At 55.2% G+C, this 20,427-nt stretch overlaps 1 protein-coding gene across 1 annotated transcript in view; it reads left to right on the plus strand.

The window, feature by feature from the left end:
- MRC2 (mannose receptor C-type 2) overlaps nt 1-20,427 on the plus strand; it is a 53,077-nt gene that overhangs the window by 22,838 nt on the left and 9,812 nt on the right. Inside the window, exons 3-13 of the mRNA XM_007456749.1 lie at nt 9,012-9,413; nt 10,123-10,296; nt 10,502-10,666; nt 10,831-10,944; nt 11,444-11,590; nt 14,247-14,435; nt 14,564-14,718; nt 15,838-15,945; nt 17,726-17,841; nt 18,734-18,882; nt 19,532-19,749. Coding sequence (XP_007456811.1) covers nt 9,012-9,413; nt 10,123-10,296; nt 10,502-10,666; nt 10,831-10,944; nt 11,444-11,590; nt 14,247-14,435; nt 14,564-14,718; nt 15,838-15,945; nt 17,726-17,841; nt 18,734-18,882; nt 19,532-19,749 — 1,937 coding nt within the window. The remainder of the gene's footprint in view (nt 1-9,011; nt 9,414-10,122; nt 10,297-10,501; nt 10,667-10,830; nt 10,945-11,443; nt 11,591-14,246; nt 14,436-14,563; nt 14,719-15,837; nt 15,946-17,725; nt 17,842-18,733; nt 18,883-19,531; nt 19,750-20,427) is intronic.

Genomic DNA, 20,427 nt, shown 5'->3' on the forward strand with positions numbered 1-20,427 from the left:
GCAGCCACGTTGGAAAAGCTAAATTTTTTTTGTTTGGCCAGTTGAACCAACCCTCCCCCCCACCCCCCCGCAGTGAAAGCGAGGAGGCCTAACCACTGGGCCGCCAGGGAATTCCCCAAACTAAATTTTTTTAAAGTTGCTCTCTCTCAGTTTGTCCCGGTGTCTCCTTTATTATAAATCCTTTCACTCATTCATTTACTCATCCTAAATCAGAGGTATGAAGCATCTAATGCAGCGCTGGGGCTGGGGCTCTCCTATCCGTGCTTTTATGAAATAATCTGCTGACGACTCCCACGGATAAGTGAAACAAGTGTGGCTCCGCGGAGGCCGGAGCGGGCGGCGGGCGCGTGATTTCTGCGCCGGGACGGCTACGCCCCGCCCCCCCCCACGCGCGCTCCCTTCCAGGGGCGAATGCGGAGCTGGGCCCGGCCCCAGCCACGGGTCCTGGATCGTGCCCTTCGCTGGCTGGTCAATGAGGTTGGATTGTCCTGGCCCAGAAGGCCACTTCCTGCCACGACCGGAGCCGGCCGTTCTTGTGAAAGTTGCCCCCCAGGGAAGGAAGTGGCTTTGGGCTGTTTATTTTGGCTGCGGGCTAGCAGACGGCGCCGGAGGCCGCCGACCTGGGGTTCGCAGAGCTGGGCTGGGGAGCCTGGCGGACCTCGTGGCCGCGGCGGGGCTGGGGGAGGGGTCTGCGCCCAAAGGCCCCGGGCCGCGCCGCGGACATGGGGGCGCATCGCGGAAGGAGGGCGCACGGCCTAGGTGGGGGGCGCAGCGGCCGCGAAGACCCGGAACTCCGAGGACGGGCTGGGCCCAGCACCTCGGGTCCTGGAGGCGGGCGTGAGGGAGGATGGGGTCAAGGTGGGCCCGCCCCTGGGATGTTCCAGCAGAGGAAGAGACGTGGGGACCCGGCAGGGGAGCGAGGCTGCGGGAGCTGCCCGTGAGCAGAGGGGTGCCGGGTCCCCCCAGAGGTTAGAGGCGATATGGGGCTCGGCATCCCCCGCCCTTCCTAGCCTTCGTACAAGATGGGGCCTGGGAAAGGACAGGCCGAAAATATCGTGATGCTTTAGTCTGAGAAGACAAAAGACAGCAGGGCATGAGATCAAACGCTCTTAAATCGCCACGGGGGGAAGGTCAGGGCGGGTGAGGATTTGCGTCTCCGAGAGCCCCAGGGGCCAGCTCCCCTCAGCTGGCACCACCTGGGGGACCCAGGCAGAGCCGTGGGAGGGTGAAAGCTGCCTTTCCGAATTTACCGGAATTCGCATCCCCCCTTCACACCATCCTCTTGCATGTATTAGGTGACAAGCCCATCTCTTAACCCGTTCTCTGCCAGAGTTTGCTGTAACATCTTAGAACACAGCCTATCACATCGTGCAACACAGACATTTTAAGGGGGGAGAAGAGAGTCCCTAGAGGAGGTCCACCGCTGCTGGAGAGATTGAGAGAGACACTGCACACAAGCGTGCGGCGTGTGACAGCCGCGGAGCCTCCTTGGGGCTGTGTGTGTTCGGTTTTGTCACATGCTCTGTAAGCGATGGGGGGGCCAGCAGTTTGGCCTGGCTGGAGTGGAAGGGCTGCTGGGGAGGAGGCCGGAGAGTAGGAAAAGCCTGGAGGGTGGACGGTAGAGGGGGAAGCCCACACTAGCTCAGGATTTTGGTGGGGATGCTGCACAGCTGGGCAGAGTATTGGGCCTCAAAGGCATGTGACTCCCCTGCCCTCCATGGAAGGAAAGCCCTGCCCACCCCCACCCCCCAGGTCCAGTGTGCGTGCAGGGACATGGACACAGCCTCTAGTAGAGGGTGGCGCAGGGTGGGATGCCTGGTCCCCAGGGTTGGCCCCTCTGCAGGGCGGAGCTGGCAGCTTCTGCTGACTCGGACATTTCCAGGCCTGGCCTCAGGGCCAAGTGGCTCACTGAAAACAGCTGCTCCTTTTGGCTGGCAGCCCTGCGGGCGGCCGTGGCTCTCCCTGGGATGACCCCTGGCCTCTGCGTGGCCTGGGGAGGGGTGCCAAAGGGGGAGACGGCCAGGGTGGGGGGCGGGTGGTGGGGGGAGAGACTCAGCGGCTGGAGGCCACCCTGCTCCGCCCTCTGGGACCAAATATGGTCAGCTCCCCCGGGCTCTCCAGCTGGTCCCTGGTCCCCAGCTCTCTAGGAGCTGAGCCAGGCTGTTCGCTGGGTCCCCAGTCTTTGATTCTGCCATTCCCCGAACTTGGAATACCCTCCGTGTCCTTGTCTCTGCTTGCGCCTTTCCGGGTTTTGTTTGACAGGTCCCTCGTTCAGTAGATATTTGTGGAGAGCCTGCTGTGTGCCAGGCACTGTGCTAGAGTGAACTTCCCCTCCGCTTCCTTCAGCGAGATGTCTTCAGCTTGTGATGGGGAACAGCCGTCTCATCGGAGGTCAGACCTCTGGCTGCCTCTGCTGCTGGGCTGAGTCCGGGAAGCTGCAGGGACAGCTGAGAGGTTTGCTGCTGAGAAACAGACAGTTGTGAGCCTCTGCACTCAGCCTCAGGACCAGCACATTGTCTGTACCTTACAGCAGATGGGAAAGGAAAGGAGGCCACAGTGACCCTCAACCCGGAGGGAGGAGGTGGGGTTACTCAGTGTAGGGCAGATATCTTTAAAACCCAGTTACCTCTGAGCACAGGAATAAATTTCCAGGGTGATGCCCTGGTTATCTGAGAAGCAAGGAAGTATGGATTCCACACCAGAAAGATTCCTTCAGTTACCTGGGAAATCCATTTCTATCCATTTACCCCCAACCATGTGGTATAAATTAGATCTGTTTTGCACACTTGTTGATGTGTTGCTTGTAACTTTTTCATGGATTGCTTTGTGAGTTCTACATCTCCAGCTTCACTGTAAACATCTTGAGGGCAGAAGCCATATCCTTAATTTCCCTATAGTATCTAGTTCAGTGTTTTGTAAATGCTTGTCATTGTCATGAATGAGAAAGTCTCTGGGGGAGCAGCCGGAGACCGATGGAGAGGATGCAGTGGGTCCAGCCTCCAAGCACCTCTTCTGACGTGCCCAGAGGCAGCCACCGGCCCAAGAAGCTCATCATTGGTCTGACGGTCAGAGGGGACTCTGAAACAATGCCTCCAGGGGAGTAAGGAGCATGGACCTAGGGTTGTGTGTTTATCAGGATTCTTTGGTTACGAGGACAAAAGCGTGACGCAAACCAGCTCAGCAAAAAAAAAGAAAGGGATGTGGCTGCAAATGATCCTGAGTGATGCACAGTGCGGAGGAAGAGCCGCAGGAACCCAGGGGCTGGGGCTGGACATTCTGCACCACAAGGACTCACTTCCTCTCCTTCCATCTCTCAGCTCTGCATCTCTTTCCATAGTATCTTCTTCCTTGCTTACAACAGAAAGATCTTTTCCTCATGGTAGGAAACGTGGCCATTGGCAGCCCCAGTTTAGCCACGTGAACAGAGAGGAGACGTCAGGGCTCCAGGAGAGGACTCTGATCTGCCCTGTTTAAGTGCCAATCACTGTAGCCAGGGGGATGGTTTGAGTTAAGTGCCAATCACTGTAGCCAGGGGGATGGTTTAAGTGCCAATCACTGTAGCCAGGGGGATGGGCATGATTATTGGCCAGTAGTGAGCCTCGTGCCCACTCACATAGCTAGAGATGCAGGAAAATACTTTATAAATAATAAGGGGAAGAGGGTGGGGAGTTTGCTAGGTAGACAAAAACAAAGACCAGAGACTACGGGCAGCTCCACGAGGTCAGGGATTCCGTTATCATCTCCGTATGTTCCACGCAGAGCCCGGCTCCCGCCAGCCCGTATGGTGACAGGGGCTGGGTTGTATCTGGGTGGCTCATCCTTACACCCTCTGTGTCTGGCACCCTGCCTGGCACCTGTGAGAATCTCAGGGAATATTTGTTGAACAAATGAATGAATGACGTGCAGTTGGTGTTCGATGCACAGTTCCCTCCCTGGCCTCATTCATTCATTCACTCCCTGAACAAGTGCATCATGGCCCACAACTGGGTGCCTGGTGTTGTGGTGTCGGTGTGGTTGCCATCCAGATACAAGGGGTCATCTTTGTCCTTGCTGAGGACCCTACCGAGGTCCTAGTGAGGGCCACTCCCACTCCCTGCACTGCCACCTGAGGCTCCCCAAGTGAGTGGAGCGAGCCTAGGGGGCTGGGTGAGGCTGGAGGGGACCTTCTTGGGAGGTGGGGGGCATCAGGCCTCCGCGCTTTGAGCTCCTTCTGCCGCTTCCTGTGTGCCCGCAGAGGCCGACCGTGGATGCAAAGTACACAGAGGCAGTTCTCAGAATGCCTGGTTCCCTTCCCTCTCGCCTGAGCGTTTCCAGCTCGGCCAAGGCTGGGCTTCATCTCTGCTTCCATTGGCCCCTGGAGAAACAGCTTCCTTCCTCCCACCCCTCGACTCTGAGTGGAAAATGCTCTCCCTAAAGCCCCCCAGCCCCCTGCTTAGCAAAGCCCCTGGATTCCACTGCTGAGAATTGCCCTCAGCCTCCCCGCAGCTCCCAAATTCCTTATCCTTTTCTCATTTGCTGCCAGCACCACTGCCGAGGCACTTCTGTGACCCGCATTCCTCACCTTCTGCTTCCTGCGGATCCTCAGTGACTTCAGACTAGGAAGACTCAGCTCTCTCCGCCACCCCCAGACACCTGGACTTGAAGGGCTCCTTTGCCCTCATGTCCTGCTGCGTCCAAACCCACTGTTCTCTAACTAGGGTGGTGCTGTGTGTTCTAGGAAGCACTAGGATGGTGCTTCCGTGTTCCCCGCGTTGCCTGGGACGTACTGTGCACATAGCAGGTGCTCCAGGTAGATATCTGGATTTGAACCCAGAACCTAGGACAGCAGAGTGAGGAGGGGACTTGCAGCAGTGATCCATGTGACAGAGGAGGAAATGGAGGCCTTGAAAGGTACTGCGATTGGGCATCCTGCTGTCTTCCCCTCTGGGCCTCAGTTTCCTCATCTGCCGAGAGGTGAGAAGGTAGCGTCTCCCGACCCCATGGGCCTCCTTCAGACCCTGCATTTGCCATTTGTTACGGCTTGATGTAGACCATGCGTCGGTTTTCTGGTCAGGGAGGAAGGGGAGATACTGTCCCCCTGGGCTGCTGTGGGCTCCTGTGACATTTTGAGCTGCATGTCCAGCCCCATCTCCAAGAGCGCCTATAAAAGCAAGCACTACTTTCTCCCTTTTCCGGTCTCACGCCCTCTCCCTACCCCCTGCCAAGGGCCACTTTCTGTTATTACTGACTCTCCTCGCTGGAGTGGAGTTTCTGAGAATCAAATGCCCGATCCAATCAAATGCTCAGACAGGCCTGGATCAAGTCCTGGGCCAGTTTATGGTTCCTGGAGGGAGGCCGGAAGGGAGGGTTGGGGTGAGGGCAGCGGGGGGAGGATTAGCTGTGGCAGTCACCCTCGTTGGTCCTTTAGGAAGTCACCCATGTGAATAGGTGAATAGAGTGACCAGTGTCCCTCCCCATTGGCCTTCCCACTGTGGAGTGTCCCTCCCCATTGGCCTTCCCACTGTGGAGTTTCAAACATGCAGCGACAGGAGATGTGGGCGCTCTGTTTTAGGAAAATGAATTTGGCAGCCGGGACAAGGAGCAGAAAGTTAGACGGGTTGGTTGTGATTGTTATTTAGGCATGAAATTCATTCATTCATTCATTCGTTATTTTATTAAGTATTACCGTGTGTCAGGCAGAGTTATAGGTACCGGGGAATATAGCGTGAAGATAAAGCCCTTGGAAGCTTCTGAACAAGAGGGGAGACAGAAAATAAAACCATGTCAGATCATGAGCTCTGGTTCTGGAAATGGCAGGTTAGCTTGTATTAGTCTAATTCTCTGGCCAAGAGTCCTTATCGACTAAGGACAAAATATAAAATACAGTGGTTTGAGAGCAATCAAAACCAGACAGATGCTGGGGAGGAAACAGTCCTTGAAAGAGAAGAGGCAGATGAGCGAGTGGTTCGTTTCCGCAGCTTTTCCTCCTGAGAGCACTGCCCAGGCTGAGGAGCTCAAACGTCTTTACTGGTCAGAGTGTGGGGCTACCAGAAAAGCTAAAAATCAAGAGGGAAAATCCTGGAAATGCAGGAGATGTCCTCCTACAAATTCTCCTCAAACCCTTGGCAGCTTCTAAGCTGTGCGTGGGCAGAGTGAAGCTTTAAGGAACCCAGCAAGAAACAGCAGCTGGGAGGAAGAGATTGCAGCTGCTGCCTGGTGCTGAGGAAACAAGAGTTTGGAATTCAAGTTCCACCAAGTTAGAGGAGCTTAGTAATTGCCTAAGTTTTCTTTTAAAACTCTAGAAGGCCTCATCTATGATTAAACCCAAGGCTAAGGGCCACACCTTAAGACTAAACAGAAAAACCCAAACAACCCCACCCTAGCAAAACTAAAACCAAAGCCTGTACAGGATCAAGGTGATCCACCAGTAATTTAACTGCCTGCCACAACAAACCCCAACATTCTTGTTAGGAAGATAAAAAAATCCAGACTCCCTGTAACATGTCATCTACAAGTCCAATATGCCAAAAAAAAAAAAATCCAGACTCCTTGTAACATTATCCGCTATATCCAGTATGTAATAAAAATTACTAGACATGCAGGCAGCAGGAAAAAGTGACGCATAATCAACAGAAAAAATAGTCAGTAGGCCCAGACTCACAGATAACCCAGATGTTGGAAAAAATACCAGATAGCAATAAATGCTGTGAAGAGAATTATGCTAGAGAATAACTGTGGTTACCACTTTAGATTGGGAGATCAGGGAGGGCCTCTCTAAAGACGTGACTTTTTTTGAAATGTGAAATGCCAGGCAGAGGGAGCAGTGCAAAGGCCCTGAGGCAGGAAAGAGGCCTGTTCAAGAAGGGGCAAGGAGGTCCTTGACTTGAGCAAGGGACAGTAGTATGATCTGAGATCAGACTGCTAGGCAGGACCAGAACACGTAGGGGCTTGTGGCTCATAGTAAGTAGTATGAATTTTATTTGCAGAATGATGAATTGCCTTTGAAGGCAGGAGAGAGACTAATCTGACTTATATTGCTTTTCTTTTACTATGAGAGAGGCTGTCATTTCAAATATTTAAGAACCAATTGCATTTCTTTTTTTTTTTTTTTTTTTTTTCTTTTTTGGATATGTGACCTTTAAGAAAAGGTTGTGCTGTATATTTTTTTTTTTTTTTTTTTTTAGCTGTGTATACATATCTTTTATTCATTTTCTACTATCTTGGTGCCATTTTACTCATAATTTATTGTATTTTTTATAAAAACTTTTTTCATTTTAGGCAATAAGCTATTTGCCTCTAGTAAGTTACACATATTTTTGTCACTTGAATTTTGATTTTTTATGGCATTTTTCATGCCATGAAAAAATTATGTTATTGAAGTTATTGCTGGTTTCTTTATGACCTTCAACACTCCAATATTATTTAAAAAATTTTTTTTACAACTTATTTACATCTTTAAAAGATCATGCTCCTTGGCCATGAAGAATGACTTATAGAGGAATGCGAAGGCCAGCATGCTGGAACAGAAAGGTCTGGGGTTTGGACTCAGAAGACTGGGGCCAAATTTCGGCCTTGTGACTCTGGTCAAATTGTTCTACTACCCCTAGTCAAATACTTTGCCTATAATATGGAATCATCCTCATCGTCATCATCATCAACATTTATGGTGCTCTTACTGTGTGCTAGACCCTGTTCCAAACACTTTACGTGTCTTATCTCATTTAACCTTTACAGTAGTCTCACAATGAGGAAACCAAGCAGCGTGCCCAACTCACACATTAAGTGGCAGAGCAGAGATTTGAACCCTAGCAGTCAGACTCATGCTTTCAAGGCATGAAAATAATCCTGAAGGGCCAGTGGATGCAGACGTGCTTTGGAGACTGAGATGTGCTGCATGTGTGTGTCGTGTACTAAGTGGCAGCTAAGGAACAAGAAGGAGGTGGTGAAACGTGGGTGTCACAGAGACCTGGGTTCGCTTACTGGCTGTTTGGTACCATGAGTGGGTCACTTAACAGCTCAAGCTCACGTCAAGCTCTCTCTCCTTTCTCTCTCTCTCTCTCTCTCTCAAACACTTTAAGATATAATAACAGCTTTGAGATACAATTCACATATTGTAAAACTCACCCATTTAAAATGTGCCTTTAATTGGGTTTTAGTATGTTCACAGAATTGTGCAGCTATCATGACAATCTAATTTTAGCACATTTTCATCACCCCCCCCCAAAGAAACGCTGTACCTTTCCCCAGTCACTCTCCATTCCCATCACCCCAACCCAGCCCCAGGCAACCATTGATCTACCTCCTATAAATTTAAATCTTGATTTCTTCATCTGTAAAGTAGGTGTGCAGGGGACAGGTTGGATTTCAATGTGTTTCATAGAGTGTCTGCTCAGTGAGGTGATGGGTGAGAAGATGCAGGATTGGGGAAGCCAGAGAGCTAAGCTCTGTCTAAAATCTAAGGAGTGAGATGGTTATGGGACGTGAATGGTTGGGTTTTGCTGGGGGCGGGTGTGGTGAGTGGTTTGGGAAGATTCTAAATGAGAGGAAAAGATGGAGCCACTGCATCTGAGGAGCAGGAGGGGAGAGTGAGACAAAACGACTCCAGGCTGGAGAACTCTGGCGGAAAGATAGCGCTATGTAACAGAGGTTGGGATAAAGGTTGCAGCGTGGTGTGTGATGTGAACACCTTCACCGTCCTCATAAGATCTTCAGAAAAGTAAACAGTTCCCAACTTGCCATTTGGAGTTGGGTTTGCTTTGGGGGGGTGGGACGGAAGGCTGAGTCCTACCTTCAGTTGGCATGAGGCTAGAACAGAGGCTGGTCGCCTAGGCTCTGCCTTGACTGGGCGCAGGGGGACAGCAGTGCCTCTTGCCAACACCCAAAGGGCCAGTAGTGAAGACTGAGTGATTTATCATATGAGAGAAGGCTCACAACCCAGCACCAGGATCATGGTCAGTGTCTGCAGGCGGCCTGACCGTCAAGGGCGGCCAGGAGACCCCTGTGATGGCCTCGTGTCCTGCCTTCCCTTCCAGAACCCAACGTCTTCCTCATCTTCAGCCATGGACTGAAGGGCTGCCTGGAGACCCAAGGTGGGCAAGTCCGAGTCTCCCCAGCCTGCAATGCCAGCCTTCCTGCCCAGCGCTGGAAGTGGGTCTCCCGAAACCGGCTCTTCAACCTGGGCACCATGCAGTGCCTGGGCACAGGCTGGCCGGGCACCAACACCACCGCCTCCCTGGGCATGTACGAGTGTGACCGGGAGGCACTGAATCTTCGCTGGCACTGTCGCACACTGGGTGACCAGCTGTCCCTGCTCCTGGGGGGCCGTTCCAGCAACACGTCCAAGGCTGGCACCCCTGAGCGCGGCGACCAGACCCGCAGTGGCCAGTGGCGCATCTATGGCAGCGATGAGGATCTGTGTGCTCGGCCCTACTATGGTGAGAGGCTGCTGGCAGGGCAGGGCTGGGGCTCCTCGTGTCCGGAGCCTAGAGCCACAAGGGCAGATGCTGGGGTGACAAAACCTTGGCCTCCGCAGACCTCTGGCAGTCACCTCTTTCATTGCAATGGGAAGCATTTTGGAATAATTGAGAAAATGAACTTCAAAGCATATAATTTGCTTTTTAAAAAATTACAAAGTTAATACACTCTTGTAAAGACCTCAGACAGTACAACAGTGTATAACGTAAAATCAAATGAGAAACCCCTTCCCCTAGGCCCACTCTTCAGGGGAGACCCCAGGGTAATCCTCCACAGGTGTCTTGATCCCCATTTTGCAGGGGTGAACAGGAACCAGAGTCACCCAGTGAGGGAGGCCTTTCCTGGTGGGCAGCTTCATCCTAAGGGTCCTTTTCTGGGAGTTCCAAGATAGAATTTGGCGTGAGGGGCAGCTGGATTTTGGACAGGCATTAAGGGGCACTGTGGGGCCCCCTTCCCAGCCCTATGGGATGAGTGGTAGGCCCTCTCCCAGGCTCCTGGGCTGACCTGACGCCAGAGGGAGCGTTAAAGCCACAGTCTGGTGCCACTGCCTCTCCCACTCTCTGCTGACCCCTGCCCACCCTGGCTCCCAGGGTTATAGGGGGTTTTTGTCTGAGGGATAGGCAGCCTCTGGGGTCCAGATGCCAAGGTCTTGGCTCCCCTCTCCTGCAGAGGTCTACACCATCCAGGGCAACTCCCACGGGAAGCCGTGCACCATCCCCTTCAAGTATGACAACCAGTGGTTCCACGGCTGCACCAGCACAGGCCGCGAGGACGGGCACCTGTGGTGCGCCACCACCCAGGACTACGGCAAGGACGAGCGCTGGGGCTTCTGTCCCATCAAGAGTGAGTGTGGAGCGGGCGGGGCTGGCGGGAGGCTGGCCCTGGGGGGCGCGTGCGGGTGGGGGAACTTGCGGGGTAGAGTGGGAAGTGGCCTCTCCTCGTAGCACGGGGCAGCCTGTGTGGGGTCACTGCAGTCCTGGAGGGACCCTCTGTGGGCCCTGCAGGAGAGGGCTGGGGAGGGACCCACATTTGACTATCGTGGTGGCAGGTAACGACTGTGAGACCTTCTGGGACAAGGACCAGCTGACGGACAGCTGCTATCAGTTTAACTTCCAGTCCACGCTGTCCTGGAGGGAGGCCTGGGCCAGCTGTGAGCAACAGGGGGCAGATCTGCTGAGCATCACGGAGATCCATGAGCAGACCTACATCAATGGTGAGGCTGGGGCAGGGCGGGGGGCAGGCGCCTGAGACCTGCCCCGCCTTTGGAGGGCCCTGAGCCCTTTCTGCTGGTGGGGGGAAGGATGCTGGTGGTGGGGCAGAGGGTGGAGGGCCAGGGATGGGGCGACCCCTTCCTCACTGTCGCCATCTTGCTGTCAGGGCTGCTCACTGGCTATAGCTCCACACTGTGGATTGGCCTTAACGACCTGGACACCAGCGGAGGCTGGCAGTGGTCGGACAACTCGCCTCTCAAGTACCTCAACTGGGAGAGTGGTGAGGCGCGGGGTTTGGGGCGCAGGGAGGCCAGGGGACCACCGCACAGGCACTTGGTCTGCTATTTCCTCCTTCGCTGGTACCCTACTCCGGGAGAGCAGTGAGGGTGGGGGCAGATTTCCACTCCCTTCTGGACTGGGCGCCACTGGTCCATGGCGTGTGTTGTCTGAATTAGGAACCGATGCCCCTTCCTCGGGGCACAGGGCCTGGGAGGGGGACTGGATCTCTTATTCTCCACGCACCCCTTCAGCCGCGGGCACCGGGGCACCGAGCGCACCAGCAGCCTGGCCAGGGCGGGCGGGCGGGGTTGGAACGGGTTGCTGCGCAGAGGCTCCAGGGCCACGTGGGCCCAGGTGAGGCAGCAGGAGGGCCGAAGCGGGGCGCTGGGCATCTGAGTGGGCTCAGGTCTCCCGAGGGAGCATGAGGTTCGGGGTAGGGCTCCCGGGCCAGGGGGTGAGTTTCTCTTGCCTGGGGCGCTGGCGCCCTGCCCTCCCCACAGATCAGCCGGACAACCCGAGCGAGGAGAATTGCGGAGTGATCCGCACGGAGTCGTCGGGCGGCTGGCAGAACCGCGACTGCAGCATCGCGCTGCCCTACGTCTGCAAGAAGAAGCCCAATGCCACGGCCGCCGAGCCCCCGCCTCCAGGTGAGCCTGGCAGCCGCGGGGCGTGGCTGGGACTCGTCAGGGCCGCAGCCGCCGGCGGCTCAGCCTCCCAGCACAGGGGGCTCTGACCCTCTGTATTTAATGGTTCAGCTGAAGTCTGAACAAACTGAAATGTGCCATTAATTCGTTCCGGGAACGTTCGTTGAGCACAGTGTTCAATGCCTCCTGACTCACCGTGTCCTCGTGGTGGTCACAGCCTGTTGGAGGTGACAGACACCTCAACATTCAATTGGAATATCCTGAGTTATGTGCTATTATAAGACGCATGTATAATAAATATCAGAGAGGCCTAGAGAAGAAATTGATTAAGCTCCAGAGACTTGAGGAGGGTTTCCTGGAAGTGACATTGGATTTGGGCCTTTCAAGTTGAGTGTAAGTTTAAAAAGGCATAAAGAGGTGTGAGGGAAGGGCATTCCTGGCAGAGGGGACTGCGGGTGCAAAGGCACGGTGGCCTGGAAGTTCACAGCAGCTTTAAGGACGGGGAGTATTGCTCCCTAACTAAGGGTTAGAGTATAGGCGCTAACTACTTAAAGTGTGGTCCGCCGTCCTGCAGCGCAGCGTCACCTTCCCAGGTGATGTTATAAATGCTTGTTATAAATGTAGAATCTCAGGTGCACCCCCCACCAATTAATTGAATTAGAACCTGCATTTCCCAAGATCCTTAGGTGATTCATGTGCAGGTACAGTTTGAAAAGTACTGGATTAGAGGGCATGGGAACAAGACAGTTCAGAAAGGCAGGTTGCAGCCAGTTCCTGAAGGATCTTGGCTTCTGGGTGAAATTTGGGTGGGGCCAGGTAGGCTGTGGGAGCCTTTGCAGACTTTTAAGGCAGGGAGTGTCTGGCTCACATTTGTGATTCAGATAGCTCTAGAGGCCGGCACCGCTTTGGGGTGTGGCCTTGGGTCGGCAGCTTAGTCTCAGAGGTGCAAATTGAGGATAAACTCAAACCCATTGCAGGGTTGCTTTAAGGCTGGAGACCTGGCCTGGCTTAAAGGAGCGTCTCTTTAGGTTGGAGGGGCTACTGCGGGAGTCCAGTAGCCATGGGGTGAAGACGGGATTTGTACAAGGAAAATACAGCAAAACCAGAAAAAAATCCACAAAACAGAAAGTAAGAGCATACAGAGCAAAACTTTTGCTTCTGACCATTGAAGTGTTGCCAAAGGTTGATTCAGGGTCACTGGCTACCACTGTCTCTCCTCACCCCCTTGGGGGTCAGGAGCAAAGGTTCCAAACATTGGCACCCACATCTAGGGCACCTCACCTCCAGCTCAGGGGGAGCCTGGGGCAGGCACCAGTTCCAGGGCTTCCCTTTCTGAAAGGAGGGCCACAGGGCCGGTGTGGGCAGCCCTCTCTGTGGCCCCCATCGGGACTGGCCCCTCACCAAGTCCTCTGTCCCCTGGATCTGCCCAGTGTGGCTGCTGTGGGGAGTTCTCCTCTGGGGCCTCACGGACCTGCAGGTATGTCTCTAGCCGTGGATTTCCTCTTTCATCCTGGCCCACATCTCTCTGTACGAGGTGTATTTTCTAAGCAGTTTCTTGGGTGGTTCTGCCTCCCGGGACTCATCACTCAAAGCGTGTCACTTTAGAGGCAGGCGCCATCATGCCCCCAAAGCGTCCTCATTTCCTAAACTCCCTTCTTCCTACAGCCTTTGGGTCTGCACACCCACTAAACTCTTCTGTCCAAGTAGGCAGCCTTGGGTCTTAGCTCAGCGACTGACAAGAGATGATCGATAGGTCTTGAGCCAAGGAGGGAGCGTGCTCAGGCTCTCAGCCCTTCCCCACTCTGCCAGGTCTCCAAGAGACAGTATGGTTGGACCCTGGAGCATCTCCCAGGATGGAGTGGATCCCAGTGGGGCGATGCTTCAAGTGGGTACATGCTTTCTTGCCCAGCCAGCAGAATCCTGTCCAAGCCTGATGTTGTGGGTGGTTTGGTAAAGTCTTGTTTTCTCTTGCCAAGACCCAAGTGGGAGCTTGTTTGCGTCAGGTGCCTGCGGACCCTGATCCCTAGAGGGTGATCTTGAAATGCATGGAAATGGGAGTGAGGAAGGGCGTAAGACTGGGTGGTTTCTCAGCCCTAGGGTTCAGGGAGAGGAGCTGGGGGTGGGGGGGAAGGATCAACAGTAAAAATCCCAGCCAGGGGATGCCTGCCAGGCAGCGGTGAGTTCACGAGCTGCTGACCTGGGAGGCCCCATTTCCCCACCCCCTTCATCCCGGACTGATGGAGCCACACTCCATAGATGTTCTTTGAGACAATGATGGCTGTGTCATTTATTGAGTGAGGTGGACACGAGCTAAGTTGTAATCTTACAGCAGGAAACCCCATTTACAGAGGAGGAAACTGAGGCTCCTGGGGCTGGTGTGTCCTGAATCCCCATCTATCTCTCCGTGAGAGCCCCAGCGTTGGGGGGCCGTCCTGTCTTGGGTGGAATCTGCCACCACCTCCTGGGGCTTCAGCCACCCTGGGGGTTTTGTCTTTTCAGCATCATTCAGTATTCAGACCTGTCCTCGTGGGAAGGGCGGATCCGTGACAGGTTTAGGGAGGAGGTGACTTCCAGGCCCCTGCCTGTGTTGACACTCAGTGGGTCGGTTCCCGGGCTGGGCAGCTCGGTCCCTGAGCAGCGGCCTCTCTGGTGTCCACAGACGTGTGGGCCAACGTGAAGGTGGAGTGTGAGCCCAGCTGGCAGCCCTTCCAGGGCCACTGCTACCGCCTGCAGGCTGAGAAGCGCAGCTGGCAGGAGTCCAAGAAGATGTGTCTGCGGGGCGGGGGCGACCTGCTCAGCATCCACAGCATGGCTGAGCTGGAGTTCATCACCAAGCAGATCAAGCAGGGTGAGGGGCTGCTTCCCCCACGCCCATCCCATCCGCCCGGAGGCTCAGGGACTGTCCCTCCCACCCCTGCCGGTGACTGAGGCTGACCTCCCGATGTCCCCTCTCCCCTCTCCCCGGCCGCACCCCAGAGGTGGAGGAGCTGTGGATCGGTCTCAACGATCTGAAACTGCAGATGAATTTTGAGTGGTCCGACGGGAGCCTCGTGAGCTTCACCCACTGGCATCCTTTTGAGCCCAACAACTTCCGGGACAGCCTGGAGGACTGTGTCACCATCTGGGGGCCGGTGAGAACCCCCTCTCCCTATCACGGGGCCTCCAAACCTATCCTCAGTTTCCTCATCTGTCAGTGGAACTCTAATGGTGCCAACCTCAGAGGGTCACTGGGAGGATTAAAGGAGTTAATTCTTGTGAAGCCTTAGGACGGTGCCTGGTGCGATCTTGGTCTCTTGCCAGCCGCACTTCCCCGCCTGTAGGTGGCATCAGAGCTCACATTATGTGGACATGCTCCGCAGGCAGGACTGCTCCGTGCCAGCCCTACCCAGTCCAGGGTCCTGTCCCCTCAAGAAATGATGGAGCTGTGACTATTTGCCATGGCTTTGGCTCAGACAGTGTGGGTGGATGAAGGAATTGATCCAGGGCTTCAAGCAGAGATAAGTCTGGCCCTTAAAGAATGGACAAAGCTGTAGGGACAGACTACTTACTCCAGAGACAGGTCATTCTGCTGTGAGATACAGCCAACAGTGCCAGCGACTGTGGAGACGTCTGGCTTAGAGGATGCTATTTAAAAATTTATGAACAATTATTTATTGAGCATCTTCTATGCGCCAGGCATTCTGCTGGGGGCTGGGACATATTAACACCTCTGCCCTCCAGATGCAGCTCAAGGCAGACAAAAACTGCTGGCTGGGTGCCCTGGACACAGGAGGGCTAAGGCAGTTAGGAGGGGCCGAGGACTAAGTTCCTCTTCAGCTCCATCAGCTGAGGTGAGGGTCTGGGCACACGGCCCCTGCTCGCCCTGGATCTGCAGGTACTGGCTGGACGCCTTGCCGAACTGGGAATCTCATTCGTCTGTCCTGCTAACAGTCTTAGCCAGCTTGTCCTTGATGTTTATGAAATGAGCTGTAAGTAATTTGAAAGAGCACCTTTTTGCATTTAGACAGTGCTTGTCAAAGTTTGAAGGCATTTGCCCATCAACTCTGTGTGCCCTCATCAGCCCTGCGAGGCTTGTAGCACTAATCCTGCTCCCCGCATTTTCCAGCCTAGAGCACAGAGAGGTCAAGCTTCTTGCTCAGAATCACACAGCAAGTCAGAGGCACGGCCAGGTCTGGAAACCAGGTTCACTGAAGGGGTTTGGGAGATTTGGGGGAGATAGATTGAGACTCCCCCTTACCCTGTGTCCCTAGGAAGGTCGCTGGAATGACAGTCCCTGTAACCAGTCCCTGCCATCCATCTGCAAGAAGGCAGGCCAGCTGAGCCAGGGGGCCGCTGAGGAGGACCATGGCTGCCGGAAGGTGAGGGTGCTTCTGGAGCTGCCCCGGGTGAGGCCAACCAGAGGGGTCCCCAAGGGCAGGAGGGCAGGTGGAAGCCCGCAGCCTCCCATGGCATCGTCCCTTCCTCGGCATGCCCCCTCCTCCGCTCTCCAAACTGCTCCGTTCCAGGAGTGATGTTGGATGAGGTGGGGTGAGGGGGAGAAGGTGTTGGGAAGAAGCAGGGCTCCCCTGCCACCCCTAGCCCTGAGCCCCCCTCCATGGAAAGCCACGGAGAACCCGGAGGTGGCGGTGGGCGGTGGGCGGGCCCCCCAGTCTAGTTCAGTCATCCCTTGAGTGGAGGCTGCTGGGGAGACCCTGGCCCTCTGTGCACCCCAGCCCCATTTTCCCACCTCACTTGCTGGCACAGCGTGTGCTTGTCTGTCTCCTCAGGAGGAATGGGGCCATCCTGTCTGTCTCCTCAGGAGGAATGGGGCTCTAGCCCCAGGGAGGGAAGGGATTAGGACTGAATGGGGGGAATGAATCAGTTGGGGGTGGGGGAGGTATGAAAGAGGGTGAGGGTGGGTGATGGATCTGTTTCCCTCCTCCAGCCACCCATCCGCCCCACCCCTCGCCGCCCCCAGAGGAGCAGGGGTGTGAGCAGTGTGGGTACACATGGGGAGGCTGCTCTTCAAGGCCACTTGGTTGTGTTTTGGCCCCTGGCGGCTCCATCTGCAGAGGCCACGCTCACATACACACATACGCACGTAGACACGCACAATATACACATACACATAAACACACAATACACGCATACACATGTACACATACACACAAATACATGTACACATACACATACACACGTACATATACACATATGCACATGTACACACACACACACACACACACACACACACGCCACTTTCTCCTCTACGCTGGTTCCTGCCCTGGGGGCTACCTCACTCTCTCCCAAGCTCCAGCCCCCACCCCCAGGGATCCCATTTGAAGGCTTCCTGGAGGCAAAGGCCCTGGCAGGCACCTGGTGTCATCTTAGGAGGAACAGGGCTGTGGCAGGGACAGACACAACCTCTGTGGTGTGGGTTCCGGTCTGGGCTCTGCCTGCACTGTCTGTACAAAATCAAGCCTCGTAATTCTGAGCCTCAGGTCCTCACCTGCAAGGCAAGAGCAGAGAGGCCCTCAGGGTGGCCCAGGGGACAAGGGGTCGGTGGGGTGAAGCCTCCCTGGCCTCATGGGGACGGGGGTAGCGAGCCAGCCGTGTAGGAGGGGTGGTCTCTCTTCCGCAGCTTTGCTGCCCCTCGCCGAGGGTCTGTCCCCCCTGCTCGTGGGCCAGGCGCATCCTCCGTGTACTCCAGCTTTTCCAGGCCCCTAAGAATTACCCAGCCCCCTCCACATCCTGGCAGCTCTCCCAGCTTTTTGGCTCTGGTTTCCCAGCCAACTGGCAGTTCTCCCACTGCGTCTCTTGGTTCAAACACCCAAGAGAGGAATCCGGTGGGCCACTCATCTTTCTTGGCCAGGCCACGGGCCGGGTGACTGGCTGTCTCCCAATCAGCCACCTGTGGGCCATGCTTACACCCCGGGCCTGGCAGTTGTGGGTAACGGTAGGGAGGGGAGTGTGGAGTGACAAGGTGCAGAACACAGCACAGGAAGAGCCGGCTCTGGTGTCAAACCAGTCCCCTCTGTTCTGTGCCCAAGCCTGCAGAAAATTTAGTGGTGCCACTGATGGCACCTGCACCCCAGGATTTATGGGTGAGAAAGGAGAGTCTTCCCCCCAGACACCCCTTTTCTGCCCACTCTCTTGAGCCAGGGTTGGACGTGGCACAGCCCATCCTGCTACTGGCTGGGAGAGGACCAGGTGACCTACAGTGAGGCCCGGCGCCTGTGCACCGACCACGGCTCTCAGCTGGTCACCATCACCAACAGGTACAGGAGAGGGACCAGCCCTCCCCTATGTTCCGGCCTAATGTGGTCCCTCCTCCAAACGGGGCAGCATCCTGCCATCAAGTGCAGAGGGACTCGAGTCCTTTGAGCTTTGACAGGCTCCAGGGCCTTTTTCTAATATTGTCACCAGAATGACTCCTGTTTATTAAGCGACCCCAGCATGGGCCAGGTACTGGGCAGGGGCAGGGGCAGGGACAGGTCCTGGGAAGGGGCAGGAACAGGCATAGGTGTGGGCTGGATGCCCCAAAGAGACCTTGGCTGTGTCTGATTTTCTTTCTCCTCAGCAAGGCATGGAGGTGAAGACAGTAGAAGGGGAGCTGGGTTGCTGTGTGTCAGCTGCAGGGTCCCCAGGGGTCCCCACTTCCCTGAGCAAGTTTCTTTTTTAAAGCATTTCTTAATTTTTTAAAATTAATTTATTTTATTTTATTTATTTTTGGCTGCATTGGGTCTTCATTGCTGTGTGCGGGTTTTCTCTAGTTGCAGCGAGCAGGGGCTACTCTTTGTTGTGGTGGGCGGGCTTCTCATTGCAGTGGCTTCTCTTGTTGCGGAGCACAGGTTCTAGGCAGGCGGGCTTCAGTAGTTGTGGCACGCGGGCTTCCCTAGTTGTGGCTCGCGGGCTGTAGAGTGCAGGCTCAGTAGTTGTGGTGCACGGGCTTAGTTGCTCTGCAGCATGTGGGATCTTCCTTGACCAGGACTCGAACCCTTGTCCCCTGAGTTGGCAGGCAGATTATTAACCATTGTGCCACCCAGGGAGCCCCCTGAGCAAGTTTCTGATTGGGTGCAGCACCCAGGCTCCTGGAGCAGGGCGTCTGGCCTGTAGCCCAGGGAGTGGTGGGGGGCGAGTTCCCTGCCTCGACCAGCCTCTCTCCCACAGGTTCGAGCAGGCCTTTGTCAGCAGCCTCATTTACAACTGGGATGGTGAGTACTTCTGGACGGCCCTGCAGGACCTCAACTTCACTGGCTCCTTCCGCTGGCTCAGCGGGGACGAGGTCATGTACACCCACTGGAACCGGGACCAGCCTGGTGAGCCCCTCCTCCACAGTGCCCGCTCAGCCCCCTTCTTGGACTTTCCTTGGTGAAGCCAGGAGGCCGCGGTGGACCAGCCCTGCCACGACCGAGACCCAGGGCTTCATAGGAAACAGATCATTCTGTCTGTACAGTGTGGTGATGTGGTTATAGGAGGACAGGCTCTGGAGCCAAACTGCCCGGCTCAGATCCTGACTGTGCAGTTTATTAGCTGTGCATCTTTGAGCCTCAGTTTCCTCATCTGTCCAATGGGGATAATGGTACTTTCCTCACAGGGTTGACATGAGGCTTGAATGGGTTAATACATGTAAATCCCTTAGAGTAGTGAGCATACAAGTGCTCACTATTACTATTACCATTTTAAATTCATCGTCTTTTTTAACTTTTTCAAGAACCTGATGAGGCAGATGATGAAACAGGCTCAGAGAGGTTAAGCAAGTTGTCTAAGGTCTCACAGGAGCAAACATAGAGCTAGGCCTCTGCCCCCATTTCCTTCCTCCCCACTGGGCCCCGACTCCACAGAGCATGTCCCTGCAGAGATGGCTAAGCTGATTCCCGGTGGGAGGGCCGTGGTGGTGCCCCTTGGGGATGTGAGGGGACTGGTGAGTCCTCTTCAGCATGTGGGTCTCCCTTCTCCCTCCTCCAGGGTACAGCCATGGGGGATGCGTGGCCCTGGCCACGGGCAGTGCCATGGGGCTGTGGGAGGTGAAGAATTGCACGTCGTTCCGGGCTCGCTACATCTGCCGGCAGAGCCTGGGCACGCCAGTGACCCCTGAGCTGCCTGGGCCAGACCCCACACCCAGCCTCACCGGCGCCTGCCCCCAGGGCTGGGGCTCAGACCCCAAACTCCGGCACTGCTATAAGGTAGGCAGCCTGTTGGCCTGGGGTTGGGGGAGAGAAACAAGAGCAAAGAGGCAGCATCCCTGGCAGGGTGGGTGGCCCCAGCGGGACCCAGCCATGATCCAGGCAGGCGGGCCCCGGAGAAACTTACAGACAACAGACAGAGGTACTTTCTGTTGAAACCCTTTTGTCAGTGGCATCTAAGGCCTGGTGCATAGTAGGTGCTCAATAAATATTTGAGGAATTGAAAAAACCACAGAGACCATCGGTTGCGGAGGTTCCCAAATGTTGGGGCCAGGCTGGCTGCTCTTTAGAATTGCCTGGGGAGCCCGATTTAAACAAATCTTCCAGGCTGTCACTATGGAGATTGGGATTCAGTGGGTTGTAGTGGGGCTTGGTAATCTGTGTTTTTAAACCCTGCTGGGTTTGGGAGCCACTGAGGTAGTCCAGGGTCTTTTAATTTCAGGAAGAAGCTGAAGTCCAGGGAGGGGAAGGGACTTGCCCACAGCAAATTGTGGCTCTGCTGGGATAAGAGTCCTGATTGCCCCGCTGGTTAGGGAGACCATCTCTGGGAGATGGCTGTGCCAGTTTCCCTCCCCTGGGGCTCCCTCTCTGATGAGCAGGATTGTCCAGTGAGGCCCCAGCCCCCTTCCCCACCCGTGTCCTGGGAGGGCAGGTGTCCCGTGGGGAGCTGGACTGGGG

This window comes from Lipotes vexillifer, unplaced genomic scaffold (genome assembly GCF_000442215.2).
Source record: "Lipotes vexillifer unplaced genomic scaffold, Lipotes_vexillifer_v1.1 scaffold299, whole genome shotgun sequence".
Lineage (NCBI taxonomy): Eukaryota > Metazoa > Chordata > Mammalia > Artiodactyla > Lipotidae > Lipotes > Lipotes vexillifer.